Here is a 15,324-nt window from a genome sequence, read left to right on the forward strand (position 1 = left end):
CAGGGGGGGGGGGGGCGGGGGGGCTATGGCCCCTCCACAGCCGAGCCTTGTGTTTCCCCTCACACCCCAGCGACGGCAGGGCCAGGCCTTAGTGCCTAGCCCCTATGCCCTTGGGCCGGCCCAGGGCATCCCCGGCACCCCCCGGGCGGCCTGGGCTCGCCTCCGGGGCCTGGCCCGGCGGGTCAGGGCCGGAGAGCGTGGTGAGGCCCAGCCCCGGATGGAGGCCTGTGGTCGTACCAGGGTCTTCCGCGCCGCTTGAATACGATTCCCAGATCAGTTCCCAGCTGTTGTCGCGCTGAAGAAGTGCGTGAAATGGGTGGCAGCGCTGCCTTGAAAGGTGGAAAACACAAGGTGTGTCCAAATGGGCTTTTCTGAGTTGGGGGGAGTGAGGGGTGCCGACGGAACCACACGGAAGCAGGAGGCAGAGGAGGAACCAGGAGAGTTCAGCAGATCTGTCCATCTGCCCTCAGACAGGATTGTCTCTAGTTACCTCATTTCTGAGAGAAGCATGCCCCACCTGTCCGTAGAGACCACAGGCGTCGGAGTGTTCACCTGGCAATGCCAGTGCTTGCTAACATTAATAGGACGTCTTCCCTCGTTCCTGATTTGAATCTTTCTTGCAGCAAGTTAACTCTGTCCACAGTGGACATGGAGAATATTCTTTTCTCCATTTACATGTTTGAAAACTGTTGTCATGACTCCTCTCAGTCTGCTTTTCTTTAAACAACCCTAAGTCCCTCTTCTGTGTTTTCTGACTCCTTAGTCATTCATTCTTCCCTGTGCTGTCCTGTGGACTGTGACCAGTTGGTTCACAGCTTCCTTTCTGTAATATGCCCAGAACTGGAGATCACGTGCTGAGCTAAACAGAAAAAGAGATTTGGGGTGTTTTATAGGCCAGGCTTCTGTTTATGCAGCAGGATTTTTCAGAGCAAAGTAAGTTGCACAAGGATGACATAATACATACATGCATTTTCAGGACTGAGATAAAACTTGCAGGGACAAGGTGAGGCACATGTTTCTGTCTCTTGCATGCTTGCTTTTAGATTTATCTTTATTTATAAATTTAAGGGACTATATTTTAAATCTTACCTTTGCTTTGTATTTTAACTTGACAAGACATTTTTGTGATTTATATCTGGGGTTTTAAGCAAATTTCAATTTAAAAATAAAATTATGATACTCCATAGGACATACAAGTAACTTTATAAACTAATATGTAATTCTTACTTTGAACAGTAGAGGGCAACATATAACTAGAGGTTCCAATTCAGGACGCTTTACAGGTGTTTTCTCCAGGAGAAAGTGAACCTGCTTAAGAAAATTAACAAATTCCACCATCTTCATTGGTTCAGGATTAACAGATTTTGCTGGAATATTGTGACAGGTTGCCGAACTGTGGAAATATTTTACACCTTTAATCTGGTTTTGATTTGTTTTCAGTTGTGAAGACATAAACCTCCCTAATAAGGGTGTTCTGCAGGAGCAGAAATTGTCAAGAGCAGCTGGATTAAGCCTACAAGTACTGAATAGATTGGATGAGCCTTGATTCTTCCCTGGAGACCCAGGTTTGGTGGGATACTCTGCAATGCAGCTCATCTCTCTTCTCCGTGAAAGGGCAGCCAAGGACTCCTACTGCACCCTAGTCTTCTATAGACAGTAGAAAGAGCAAGGCTGACATCTGGGGAAGCAGCAAAAGCTGACCAGGCAGAAAAAGCATGTGTAGCACTCCTGTTTTCCACCCCTGGCACCTCCCAAAATAATGAGTCATTTCCCAGAATCATCAGCCTGCCTTGGAAAAGGTATCTTTGCAGTTGTTTCCTGTCTTCTATAGCTTCTAGATAGCAATGCTCTGTTTTCCTGTATAATTGGGTTTATCAGAAATTGACTTTATTGCATTCTTTCTTTTTAATTTTTAATTGAAAATTGTGATCATCATGTAATAACTGGAGTTCCTGTTGCTGGCTTTCAGAAGAAAAAAAAAAGAAAAGTTTAGACGCTCAAAGCTAGCCTCAGAGTGGCAGTTGGGGGAAGGAAGGGGTAACACTGAAGCTGGGGTATGGAGAGCACCTTGTTCACCCCTGATCTTGTCACAACAGATCACCCTTAACACAGCTTAGTACAGTTACAGCCTTTTCTGTCCAGCCTCTGGTCTGGGTTCCTTTTGAAAGTGTGCTAGGTGTCAAGACCAAACAACTTCGCTCCAATGCAAACTGCTTGTCACCAGCATTTTACAAACATATCTGTCCCTGTGCTGTGCATACATGCAAATCTGGTTTGCAGGTCTGTGCCTGGCTCACATTATTAGCAATGGGCAACTTTTATTGTATTACTTGATCTAGTTCCCTCATTTTCTCTTCTTTCTTCCCTCCATTTCTCCCATTTCAGTTTCTCTGAGCCTGCCTACTGCAGGGTAGGCAGTGGTCTTTCCTGATGCTTGAGGTGTCTGGGACTTGTAAAAGTCCATGCCACAAGGAAGTAAAATGCTAATGGAAAGGAACTAACTTGGCACCTCTTGATCTGTTTCAGTCACCCCAGAACTAATATTTTAGTTTCCTTAATGTATTTGCTGGAAGAACAGGTTTTGCCTTTCCTGACCTCATTCCTGAAATATTTGGTGTGTAACTTCTTAAAAAGTGGTAAAGGACAAGGAAATAGTAATGAGCATGAATCACAAGACTAATAAACAAATGCAGCCTGACTAGCAAAAAAAGGAGGTGATAAAACCCTCAGTGCTCTTTTTCTGCCAGCTTCCTTTTGGCTCTGATTTGGAGGTCAGAGACATTTGTATCCAGCTCACTGACATCAGTGGGGAACTCTAGTTTCCCCTAACAGTGAGTAAATAACCTCAGTGGTGTTTTCCAAAGCTATATGGTGAGGTCAGAAGAAATTCTGTGATGATAATCTTAACAATGAATAAAAATACTGGTTACAGATGGTACAAGGCTGGATCCTAACACACAGGCAGTGCATAAATCCACGGGCACAAACTGGGGCCTCTGTTTACAATGCCAGAGCTTGAATTTTTCTCCAAGGCATATGTGGGGAACACAGCTGGACACTTAGTTCAGGCTGGTTGCTAAGAGTGTTAACAACAGCAATGCTTATTTTCCTTCTCATTTGGACACACTCCTGGTCTCCAGTGATTCCATAATCTCTCGAAGAAAAATATTCCCCTCTTGCCCCCCCGTGAAAATTGCATGCCAACAGCACTTGCTTGCACCTATCAGTTATGCCCCACAGTCATATTGTGGCAAACAGCTGTTAAGATCTAACTTTTTCTTTCTTGCAGTGTCTTTGAATGAATTTTGCATGTACCCTTGCAGTCACAAAACTCCAACAACAGAATGAAAGGAGGAGGGATGAATGTTACCTGCTAACCCCACAGAGAGGGAGGAGCTCCATTCTTCAAACATCAGCAGAGTTATAAGGAAGGTGTGTACTTAGAACGCTTCCTCAATGTGGAAGTTCAAGCACACAACGCTGAAGACGTGTCCTGAGGGTGCTCTAGGAAGTCTCCAGAGGGTCATTTCATGGGGGAAAATCCTGCCAAGAACCATTATGCACAGCTTAACCAGGGAGAAGAGAATGAGATGGTAAGTCGTATCTCTGTCTAGGTCTTTCTCAACTTGAAGCAGCAGATGGCACATGTTCTGTAATAAAATGCTACAGTCTGTAATTTAGTTATGGGTGGTGGGGGTGTTCCCATAGCAGAAACACAGAGTTAGAAAGGGATATAATTTTTTTTAGCAGAAAGAAAATAAAGTTGTACATGTCCACTGGGTTTAATTGGTTATCCCCTCCAACAGGAGGATGGCTCAACAGATTATTGATATGGCATTATAAATCTAGGTGGAGGTGGTCTTATATGAGCTTGAGGGATGGGCCGGAGTGGTGTTCCTAACCATTTGACAGCTGAATCTCTAGGGTCAGCTCCAGTTAGATGAGGACTGGGAACCTTGGCTTTCTCTGGAACATAAAAACACATGTGTTATGTTAGCATAAATTATTAGGAAATGCAGTCTGTTGAATTGGCAACACTATTCCAGCCTGAGCGCCTGTATAAAGCTGGATTTCTAAATACAGAACTACCGTATTTCTTTCCAGAGTTTCCCAGGGAGGAATATGTTTACATGCATTCTGTAACATGTGGAAATAAGTCCTATGTTTACAAAAAATATCTGATCTACTGCATGGTGCTGCTCTTAAATAGTAGGCTCAGTGCACAACTGTAGTAAATTAAGTGCTTCTTAGCTGCTTTGGCATTATAGTGTGTTATGGATCAGCTATTTGTCACATATGCATTCTGTCCGTCTAACAGATTCTGCTGGAGATGTCAGACCCATGATGCAGCTGTACAGCAACCATTCTCATGCATGTCTGATAAATGCAGTGCTTCTCAAAAATTCCTGTGCTGCAGAGCCACTATAGCTCTGCTATGAGTGTGTGTAGGATTTCTGGGTGTACAACAGCCCCAGAAAGCTAGTGAAACACAGTCAATTACAACCTGACATGACTGTTCACTTCCAGAAATCCTGGAGAAATCTTTGAAATCTACTCAATGAGAACTCTGTTTTAGTGAAAAAGAGACCATGTCATGGAAAAACATGGACACTTGTTATCCCTAGATGCAAATGTAGATTTTCAGTCAGCTCTCTGCCATCCAGGGAAGGAGAGGTGTCATATTTTGCATAGTGCAAACCTTGGTAATCTGGGATGTGCTAGAGAATGCAGTACAGAGTCATCCAGCAGCATGAACTGAGCACTGCAGGAAGCACAAAGGCACTGGCTCTGAGGGTGGGGACTAATTAGCTCAGTGCAATGCAGAACCCAACTGGCTCTGCCGCTGAATCAGTAAACCTGCTCGCAGCACCCCGCTCCTGGCTCTAGCCCTGGTGCTGATGTGCCACTGCTCCCCAGCTCCAAACGGCTGGTGGTTTAGTGTCTGTGCTCCACCCTGCCCCTGTCCTTCTAGGACCATAAACACCCTGTCATTCTCTTCCCACTAGTGGCACTGTCACTAGCAACACCAGAATTGAGCCTGAGCTAATTAGGTTTAAAAGTGGACTGTCTGGTGCTGTGTAGAGCCACACTATTGTACCCTGTGTGTCCAATTCCAGCTGTGCGCTACTGGGACACCCAACTTGTGCTTGCATGGAGCCAGCTATCCCAGTTTCTTACCAGTACCATACTGAGCACATGTGCTGTGAGTCCAGTGCTTCAAGGATCTGCACTGTGAATATGAGGTTTTCCATGCACATGGTGTGTGTGCACAGTGTTGAGTCAATTTGCGCTGTAAATCCAAGGTGTCTGGCAGTTGCCATGCTCTCCCAGCCTGCAGTGAGCATGAGCAGTGCTCATTCACCTGGGATTCCCAAATGAAAATCACAGAAAAGATTGATAAAGCAGTTGAGTAGCAGGTGCAATTAAAACCATAGCCAAATTGTGCTAGATTTGGCAGGTATGTATGTGTTTTTGTTACATATGTGTGAGAGAGAGAAAAAAGTTGGGAGTATGAGAGAGAGGAAGATATCTGTGAGGGTGTCTGAGGTGCTGTAAGAGGATGAGAAAAAAACTGACGTGTGTGTAGAAAGAGAGAACAGCTAGTGTGTGTATTTGTGTGAAAGAAAAAGTAATATGTAGGTGAGAGAAGTTGTGAAGAAAGAGACAAGGCTATGTTTAAGAGGAGAGAAGCAGAGTACATGGGGTAAAAGACAATTATGTGCAGACATTCTTTCTTTGTCAAAATCATGTATTTTAAATTATTGGCAGCTACAGCAAGTGGCACTGGCACATAATGTGTGACTCAGTGACCTTGCAACATTTTTTTTAAATTCTAAGCCATGAAAAATATTTTTGACATTATTGTTAACAGTCAGTTTAATCCACCTGAACCAAATTATTAACATGCAGTTCTTGACTCCTCAAACAAGATCATATCACTTGGTGTAATAATGTAACAGCTGACATTGTGCAGGTGCCAGTTCTTCCAGAGTGAAATACTTCAAGTAATTTTGAAAGCATGCAAGTAGTTCATTTGGACTCTGGACATGCAATGCTTTCCTGTGTTGAACTAGCTGTCCATTTTGCTGAGGAAAGTTGGGCAGCTTTAATGAGAAGAAATACTTCTAAGTTTTCTTCAGTGTTTCCGTTTCTTGGTACAGCTGAGATGCTAGATAGTCCTGTATTTAAGAATAATCACGCTGACTTAGGAAATCTACCCTGTATATCCTTGTGTACATCTTTGGGATTACTTTACGTGGCTGGAGCACATTTGCTTGAATGAGAGTTCACTCTCCTGGTAGCCAGCTAAAACTTAGCAATGTATATTCAGAGCATGAGATAATCTCTCTCTCTCTCTTCATAACCATTTGTAGTACTGGAAAGATCTCAGTAGCGTGGAGCACTCTGGACGCAGCAGCTTGCCTCAAAGAGGGGTAATAGGTATGGTAATAGGAAGGCATTTATTTTAGAAATTAGCTTGCTTTTTTTCCCCCTTCCCTTCAAAAAGATCTGCTTGAAGGTGTTTTTGAGAAGTAATTGTTGTGGAACAGAAAGAGGGAGGAAAACCACAGCTTTATGACCTCTGCCAATTTGATGCTCCTCTCCATATAGCTTGGGACTAATCATTCACTTTGCACAAACCCTAAAGTGCAAAGCATAAGTCTTGCAGTGCAAAAGATTGTGATAGACTTCGACAGGCTGCTGTTTCAGGAAGGATTTGCCAGAAGCCTGTCTTAAGCGTGTGTTCCCCAGTTGCTTATATCTGAAGGAATGGGACAACTACAGTCAGTCAACTGGTGAACCCCAGTTTGCTGCTGCATATTGGCAGCTGTATGTCTCCTTTGGGATGCCAAAATTCTGAAGGGAAGCTGATCCAGGAATTTTATATACTTTGAGTTTGAAAAATTTAACTCTTAAAATTAAGATAGAATCTGAAAGGCACAACCTTGTTCTTAATGGAATGATAGTTGCTGCTGGCTTCAGAAGGAACAGAAACAAACCTCTGATGAAACAGGTTCTGGTTGGTAAGAATGAGATTCAGTTATTAAATTCCTTGTGAATCTTAACCAGTCTTTCAAGTCTAATCCTATTATCTGTTGTTATAGCAACAGGTTGTTCAAATAGGGTACTTGGTGATTGGGTTGCCAGAAATATGATAGTTCACAGTCACCGTTTAGACTCCTTGCTGGTAGCTACAGGCCTTGTTTTCACCAAAGAAAAGGGTGAACTTGTTTGACTTTTGCATTTAAATTCTGCTGTGCAGATGACCTGGCAGTTACAGGCAACTTTTCTTTTAAACATAAGTAACAAAGACTTGCTGGACACTAGAGCGATAAGCCTTTGAGTGCTGGCTTTGTATGATTGTAAAAGCAGCTAAGAACCTTTCTTGGAATAAGCACATTTTCTGCCAGCTGAGCAGGTCTGGCAGCTTTTTCTGTCCAATAATCCATGGCCCCTCCCTAGACCCTTCACTGACAAGTTAAACCATTTTATTTTAGTCACTCTTTTGACTGTTGGGAGTCTCAAGAGAAAGGGAATCTTAACAGATGAGGAAACAAAGTTTTACGATACAGTACAATTTATTAAAAATTATTATACAGAGATGAGATGAGCCCTGCATACCAGCCTCTTTTGTAGACAGTGCTACATCCTGTGAGATAACGAGAAGCCCTTTGGAGTCTTACAGATAGCTAATCTTAGCTTTGTTTTCCACCATCTCTTAGTCTGGTGCCCTCAAGACCCCAGGTTATTTGGCTGTGTAATGTTATATATGCCAAATGCACACACTGAGCCCTAAAAATCTGCTCACACAGTAGAAAAGTTGTCAAGGTGCAAATCTGTATTCATCAGACCTATCTTCAAAAGAGGCATGTCTGCATCAGCACAGCCTTTTTGTGTAATGAAATACAACCCAGCAAAAGTTATTCTCTTTTCCTTAACGACATAAAACCAACCTGACAGACATGTTCTTACTGGTGACATCATCACCAGGATTTCTGCCAGCCCTGGAAATATTGTTTGCCATAGTGGACTTGCATTTGCTTGGAGATCTTTGTAGTATAGGCCTAGTGACTCCTGAATAAGCTTGAAGAATTTCCAAACCGTAATTACTGTAAGGCATCCACGTGGCTAGATAAACCTGCTGAGGAATCTGCATCATGTGTGTGCCTGTTCCCCCCCTTCTTCATGCACATTGTAGATACCTCTGTTGCAGGTCTAATATTCACCTTTTTTTGAGAAGATAATGGTTTTGAGAATTCTAAAGAATTCCACTGTTGACTTGTTTGACAAGTGAGAAGTATTTGTACTAACACTGTTTCTGTTTCAACAGGGAGTTATTTATGTACTAAATTTTTTTTTATGAATGCAGCATTCATTTCTGTAGTCCTTCCAGCTGAAGGCAAAGGATCAGGAAAAACACCTCAACCTAACAGATCATTTTATTCTGAAGTATTGAAAGGTTCTGGCCCAGGGAATTTTGGCACAGGTTAGGTTTGGAGCTCAGTCTATTTCCCTGCTTAGCTTTACTTCTGAATGATGTGGCCCAGGTAACCTGCTCCAGACATTTTCCAACCGTGGGAAATGCTCTATCTTTGGCTTTAGATTCCTGCATGGACATCCAGATACAAAACAGCAGTTAACGTCTGATGTTTATTCTTTCCCAGCTTACTCCTTGTAGAGCTCCTGAACACCTATATTCAGAAGTGTCACATTCATCAAGACACAAACCAATGAACCTGAAACAACACTTGTGTTCATAGGGCAGAATGTGCCCTGGGTCAGAACAACTATCTATCTCAGGAAAGTCCCTTGTGAGAAGCAGCAAGATCCAGCAGACAGCATAGTGGATGTCTTAAGAGCATGGCCTTTTTTTCCCAGCTGAGCTGTTTTCCTTGTTTTCTTCTCTCCTAGTTTTCAAGATGAAGAATACTGATGCATCCTTGGTTTTGGGAAGTGTCTTGAGATCTAAGGAATCAAACCGGTTTTTGAGGGGAAACTATTCTGGAAAACAAAGGCATGGAAACATATGCAGGCATAGGGGGACTCAGATACATATTTTGATACATAGGTGCATGGTTTCCTAGGCAGAGGAAGACAGAGTCTGCCCTAGCTCTATGGTTATGTTGTCATATCAGGCTTGGAGAATCATTCAGCATTTCAGAAGAGAAGAACACTGCCAACAGAAGATGATCCCAAATGGCTGCCAATCACATGCTGAATGCCCACCCTCTCCCTTAATTGCATTAACTACAGCCTTATTGACTTCTCAGACTTTGGGTGTAAGGCACAAAAGCTGGAAATTAAAGAAGTGATTCACTGGCAGAACCAAGATGCACATGGCAGCAATCTCATTCTTCCCCACCCTGATATTCATGCCCATCCCAATTTGAAAATACTATTCCAGTTATTCCAGGTCCAGCCATTTAGTGGAGGAAGTCCGAAGGCATGTTCTTTTAACAGTTCTTCCCTTAGGCATCTCTGTCTCCTTGGGAGTTCCTTTGCTTTGCTGACAAGCTGTAAAGTCTGGATCCAAGCATCTGGATCTTGCTAGTAAGCCATTGCTGTGAACGGTAAGTTCACATAGTTCTATGTACTATTCTGTATGCTGGTGCTGACACTAATTTTGTAACCTTTTTGTTAAGGATACAACTAGACAGAGGTGAATGCAGAGCCTTTTACCTGTTTATAGGATCATGTGAATATTAATAGCACATGACTGCCACACCAACTACCTTCTAGCAACCTTACCTGCTGCTGTCCTCCATGAGCTTCCTTCTATCTTCTGCAGAGTTGCCTTATTCTCTTGGGCTGCTCAGAGATTATAGAAACCTTTGAAAATGCTGAGCGTGTGCATTGCACAGTGGTATAACAAGGTCCTGTGCAATGCAGGCCACTTCCCTGTGTAGTTTACCATACTTCTTCCCCACGGTTGCCCCTTTCTTTCCTTTAGAAACCCCATGGAGATTAACTAGGAAGATAGAGTCTGTCTTTTGGAGAATGACATAGAGCAGGTAGGCCGAGGCAGTGTAGAACCACTGGGTAGGGCCTGCGTTTCGTGTAACAAGCAAAGACACCAGCACAGAACCAGGAATTATGCATTACTCATCCTTCCAATTACATTGCCTTTTCTTCTCACCTTATGAATGGATCTTGCAATATCTGTGGCTGCAGATATCTGATCTTCAGAAGCAGATTGCACAATTGCTGCAGATATACTAGGAAGAAGGAGATTGAGGAATCTCAACCCTTATGTTAGCAAATTCTCCTGGTCGCCCCATGTAATTGCAGCCATGCAATCTCCCATCTTAGATCAGGGCTGGGTCTCCTTTATAAATTCACTGTATACATTTCATTTCACCTTTACCAAGTCCGTGCTAGCACTACTGAGAGGGAATTTGGCCATGGTACCAAAACCTGGCAGCTCTTAAACTGTAATGCTGACAGTCATCCCTTTGAAGTTTTGGGCAAGTCACTTTGCCTCACTGTAACTATTTCCCTGCCTTTAAAAATGGAATAATAATACCTACTCATAGAGCTACAGTGAGTAGCTTCCTTAGGCCCTCTGAACATGTAAAGCATTCTGCAAGTGTTCATTAATTGTACTTACTAACAGTTGTTATTATTATTTTGGGATGTTAGGACAATGGCACATTGGCAAGGTCCAAAATCACCATACTGGAGCTATGATGGAAGACGGTAACAGCCCTACAAAAGCTGTGTCTGTGCCGAGTTGGGCAAAGCAGCTCCAGCTGGTGCAGCCACACAGTGTCATTCAGCACCATGCAGAGACACTAGCTGAGTCTCTGAGGTGTAGGTGCATTAATGCAGACTCACTGCTATGGCAGGACAGCAGTAGTGCTTCTGATTCTGCAGCAGGCACTGTCTCAGCTGCTGCAGTGGGTCTCCACCACTCTCCATCCCCTAGTGCAGATGTACTCAAGTTCTTCAGCTCTTGTCACCCAGGGACCTTAAAAAAGCTGACCAGGCAAATCTGTGTTCCTGACTTGGGGCCTAAAGGTTAGGGTCTGTATATTCTGATATCATTCCAACTCATGCACACACATAAGAGTGTCTCATGCTGAGTTTCACAACTACATAAAACTATTTTAGAGGTTTGGTCAGACTACAGCAATCCAGATTTTGTGAGAGTGAATGAAAACTTCTCTGGAACATGCAAAATTTTTTTCTAGTCATGTTTAGGACGCATAAAGAAGCCAAATACAAATTTTATGGCTTGTTTTTCCACAGTACCTATGGGAGAACAGTGGATGATGGGAAAGTGTAATATTCCAAGGTGTTTCTTTAAGAGAACAGTAATGATTTTTTCCTTGTCTTTGCTGTGCAGGAGATTTTTGGCTACAAAACTCAAGGCTGCCGAAAGGCCTTGTGCATTGCTGGATACATCTTGTCCTGTGGGGCTCTGCTGCTGCTCTTCTACTGGAAGCCAGAGTGGGATGTGTGGGCAAACTGCACCCGCTGCAGCTTGGAAGAAGCGGACATTGTTCTGCTCAGAACAACAGTACGTGCCTACTTTAATCTTTAAATCAGTCCCTAGTATGTAGTTAATTGGAAGATGAGTTAATTGGAAGGAATCCAGTTAACTGAAATCTCTTACATTGCTGATTTCCTGCAATAATATCTTATGTCTACCATCATTGATCTAAAGAACTCTCAAGTATTCCACAAATTATATGTAAGGTGATGATTGGAATGGAGGGTAACAGCTGATCAGACAACAAGCTGAAAGACATTGGGGTGAAAAAAACTGTAATATCTGTGATTTCAAGACTGTGATACTTGCTCTCAGTCCTTTTTCCTCCCTTCCGCCACCCATGTCCTTTCTGCATTGCGTATCTGTTCTCCAGAGTCTAAAGCGTCTGTTTGATTGGCAGTGTCCAGCAGATCCTTTTTCCTTCCCTTGGGTGTCCTCATGAAGCTGCATCTCTCTGCCAAAATTTAGCTAGTGGGCCAAACCTAAGATTTGTCTAGTTCTGTCCGTAGCAGTGTCCAACAGTGCATGATGAGGGATCAGTATAAGGAAGAGGGCAAGCTTACACTGCTTGTTTTCTTGGCTGTATGTTTCCATTTTCCATCAGCCCTTCCCCATGTCCAATAAGCCCGCAATCCTGCAGTTAATACTTTCAGGGCTGTTATGTTTTGCTTGTAGTTTCCTAATATAGGTTTCTATCTGTTGAGGAGTGTACTGAAGCACTGCAACGTACGCAAACCCTGATTTCATTTCATGGAAGCTACTGCAACACTAAAAGAAGCAAACTGAGACTTGACTCTGAATCCCAGCTGAGCCTGAATACTCCAGGAGCTGGCAGGGTTGGTTTACTTCCAGAAGTTTGATTTGTTCTGCTTCAAAGATTGCTGAACAATGGCAATTGCAAAATGGATCACTTGCTACCACTGTGTTTGAGCTGCCTTCTTAAGTGAGCAGAGCAGCATGCAGTTAAAATCTTGGGGTTTGAAAATCACAGATCTGCTTATTGAATATTGTATATTGAAACAATCTGCATCCTAATAGGCCAGGGATACTTTTTTTTTTTTTAGAAAAAGCATATGAAGTTTAATCTCCCTTTCTAATCTTCAGTTCAGTTTGCATTTTTAATTACCTATTCTTGTGTGTCATTTTAAATGGATTTGCCATGCCAAGCACTTTTCAAATAAATGAGTTTTTAAATGATCCTTTATGTAATTAAACAAGAATTTAATCATATTGTATATTTTTGTTATCAGGAAGCTCTCTCAAAGTATGCTCTGGGCAATTTCAGATATCCTTTGTGGTTCTTTGTGTTAAAATGTCAGTTTTGGTTTTTTCCCTACATTCTAGTTATGTTGGTTCTCAAATGTGATGGCTACTGCTAATGAGAATTGTCCTGGTTTCAGCTGGGATAGAGTTAACTGTCTTCCTAGTAGCTGGTACAGTGCTATGTTTTGAGTTCAGTATGTGAAGAATGTTGGTAACACTGATGTTTTCAGTTGTTGCTCAGTAGTGTTTAGACTATAGTCAAGGATTTTTCAGCTTCTCATGCCCAGCCAGGGCACCTGACCCAAACTGGCCAACAGTGTATTCCATACCATGGGACATCCCATCCAGTTTAGGAACTGGGAAGTGGGGGGCAGGGATTTTCGCCGCTCGGGGACTGGCTGGGTGTCGGTCGGCGGGTGGTGAGCAATTGTCCTGCGCATCATTTGTACATTCCAATCCTTTTATTACTACTGTTGTCATTTTATTAGTGTTATCATTATTAGTTTCTTCTGTTCTATTAAACCGTTCTTATCTCAACCCAGGAGTTTTACTTCTTTTCCTGATTTTCTCCCCCAGGAGTTTTACTTCTTTTCCTGATTTTCTCCCCCATCCCACTGGATGGGGGGGAGTGAGTGAGCGGCTGCGTGGTGCTTAGTTGCTGGCTGGGGTTAAACCACGACAGAATACAAGTAATCCCATCAGCTTGATCCTTGGAATTCTCTTCTGCTTAACATAAAACCTTCATTCATAAGTCATCATCATCGTCTCTGCAATTGCAGTATAAAAGCCTATTAACTAACTTTTGTTGTTGAATTTTGACTCACTTTAGTTCAAATAATGAGCACCTGTGTTATTCACTGCTTCTCATCTCAATCTGCATCTCAATGTCTACTAATTCTGAAATTTAAATTAAAGATAAATATCAGAAATAAATGTTATTCTACTCAAAATACCAGTTTAAGAAGAAAAGTGCACAAATAAATAAGATATATAAACATTATTTAAGTTCTTTTTTGAACCCTTAAATTATTCAAAAGGACTCATGTTTGGTACAGAATCTTTTTTTTCTGTTGTCATTTCCAAATGAAGTTTAATAACTGTGCTTTCAGAACCTAGCTGGCTGAGGTAATCAGCTTTTTCCACCTGCCAAACTGTTCACACACTGAGTATGATATATCAGTCAGTCTCATAATTGGCTTTAATGCATGTGGTTCAGTGTTCAGGACTGAAACTTAACATGAGGGTACTTATTACAGTAGTTGCTCTAATATGTAAGACTGGACTACCAACACTAGGTATCATGCAGTTCCAATGTTGAACTTATTTTGTAAAAAATAGCAAGATTGTGAACTCAGTTTGTGGCAAAAGCTTGTCTAAAGTACCATAAGGGAGGCATGGTGCTCACACTCTTGTTCGAATGAAGTGTTAACACGGGGATGACTGTGAAAAGGTATTGGCACTAAAGATCCATTTTGCAGTACAGATCTATGTTCGTTTTGATCTTCCCTTTACAGTATGGTCACCGCATCTCAGATTGTTCTGCACTGTTTACTGTCCTAGATCATGACCTGGGTGTTCACATTCCATCCTTATCAGCCAAGCACCAGGCCTGCGGCCAGTGAATTATTTGCAGTACTTGCATTTTGGCAGGACCATGGTTCCGTTCCCATTCGGCTCATTTATCTATCAGTCACAGGTGCTGGGAGGCCCCCGTTGGTTAGTTCTTTAAAAAAGCTGGAGCAGTGCTCTAGAAAGGGCTACTGTAATCATTCACTCCAAGGTGATAGTGAGTTTGGTCTGATTTTGAGGGAGATTGTGACACTTCTCTTTCATATTCATTTAGGATGAATTTCGAATTTATTCTCGTAAGACTGTGACATGGATCTCTGTATCTGCACTTACCAAAAGTAGATTGGATTATCCAGCCACTGCTGAGGAAGACTCAGTCTTCAGCAAAGCCATAATGAAGCCAAGTTTGCAAGTAAGTAAAGTATTCCCTGCAGCATCTGGGAGATGATAGCAAATCTCAGCCATACTTCATGGAGTGAAAGTGAGCTGTGAAACATATCCAGCTAAGAAATTTACAGCTTGGTCAACATAGTGAGCTGTAGAAAAACAAGCTAGAGATTTTGGAGAACTTCACTCGCCTTTGTAAAAATCCTTTCTTACTCCAAGGTGGGTTATGAAAAATGAATCCTCACTACTCCTGAGAGAAGACCTACATTATAAGTAGGAGAGCTTCAAGACACCGGGGTTGGCAGTGAAGAGTCAGAGTTCCAAATCAAAAACTCATTCCTGCCATAGGAATCAAGGAATTTAGGGGTGGCTGTGTTTCTGAAGGGATACTGTGAGGAACTGAATATCACAGCTCCCACAGTAACATGAAAACATGGATGAATGCAGCTGAGGGGGAATAGAATAGAAAAGTGCCTAGGCAGAGCTGCATCAGTATTTCCAGAAATGTTTCATCAAGGAGGGTCTTAAACACATTTTGCTTTCTTGCCTTTGTGTGCACCAATTTATGCTTTAAAGTACATTTACTGGAGTCAGGTCTTGCACTGTTGACT

At 42.4% G+C, this 15,324-nt stretch overlaps 1 protein-coding gene across 5 annotated transcripts in view; it reads left to right on the forward strand.

Annotated features, from left to right (window-relative positions):
* Positions 1-144: 144 nt before the first annotated feature.
* ATP13A4 (ATPase type 13A4) overlaps positions 145-15,324 on the forward strand; it is a 47,936-nt gene continuing 32,756 nt past the window's right edge. For 2 of the 5 annotated variants that reach the window (XM_010568392.1, XM_010568393.1), the window contains exons 1-3: positions 3,453-3,593; positions 11,348-11,521; positions 14,601-14,738. In XM_010568392.1, the coding sequence (XP_010566694.1) occupies positions 3,531-3,593; positions 11,348-11,521; positions 14,601-14,738 (375 nt within the window). In that variant the 5' untranslated portion in view covers positions 3,453-3,530. Of the gene's footprint in view, positions 352-1,440; positions 1,566-3,289; positions 3,433-3,452; positions 3,594-11,347; positions 11,522-14,600; positions 14,739-15,324 lie in introns of those variants that run through there. The other 3 variants (XM_010568390.1, XM_010568389.1, XM_010568394.1) reach the window with 3 other exon arrangements.

The sequence above is a fragment of the Haliaeetus leucocephalus genome, unplaced genomic scaffold, assembly GCF_000737465.1.
Source record: "Haliaeetus leucocephalus isolate CR32 unplaced genomic scaffold, Haliaeetus_leucocephalus-4.0 Scaffold240, whole genome shotgun sequence".
NCBI classification, from domain to species: domain Eukaryota; kingdom Metazoa; phylum Chordata; class Aves; order Accipitriformes; family Accipitridae; genus Haliaeetus; species Haliaeetus leucocephalus.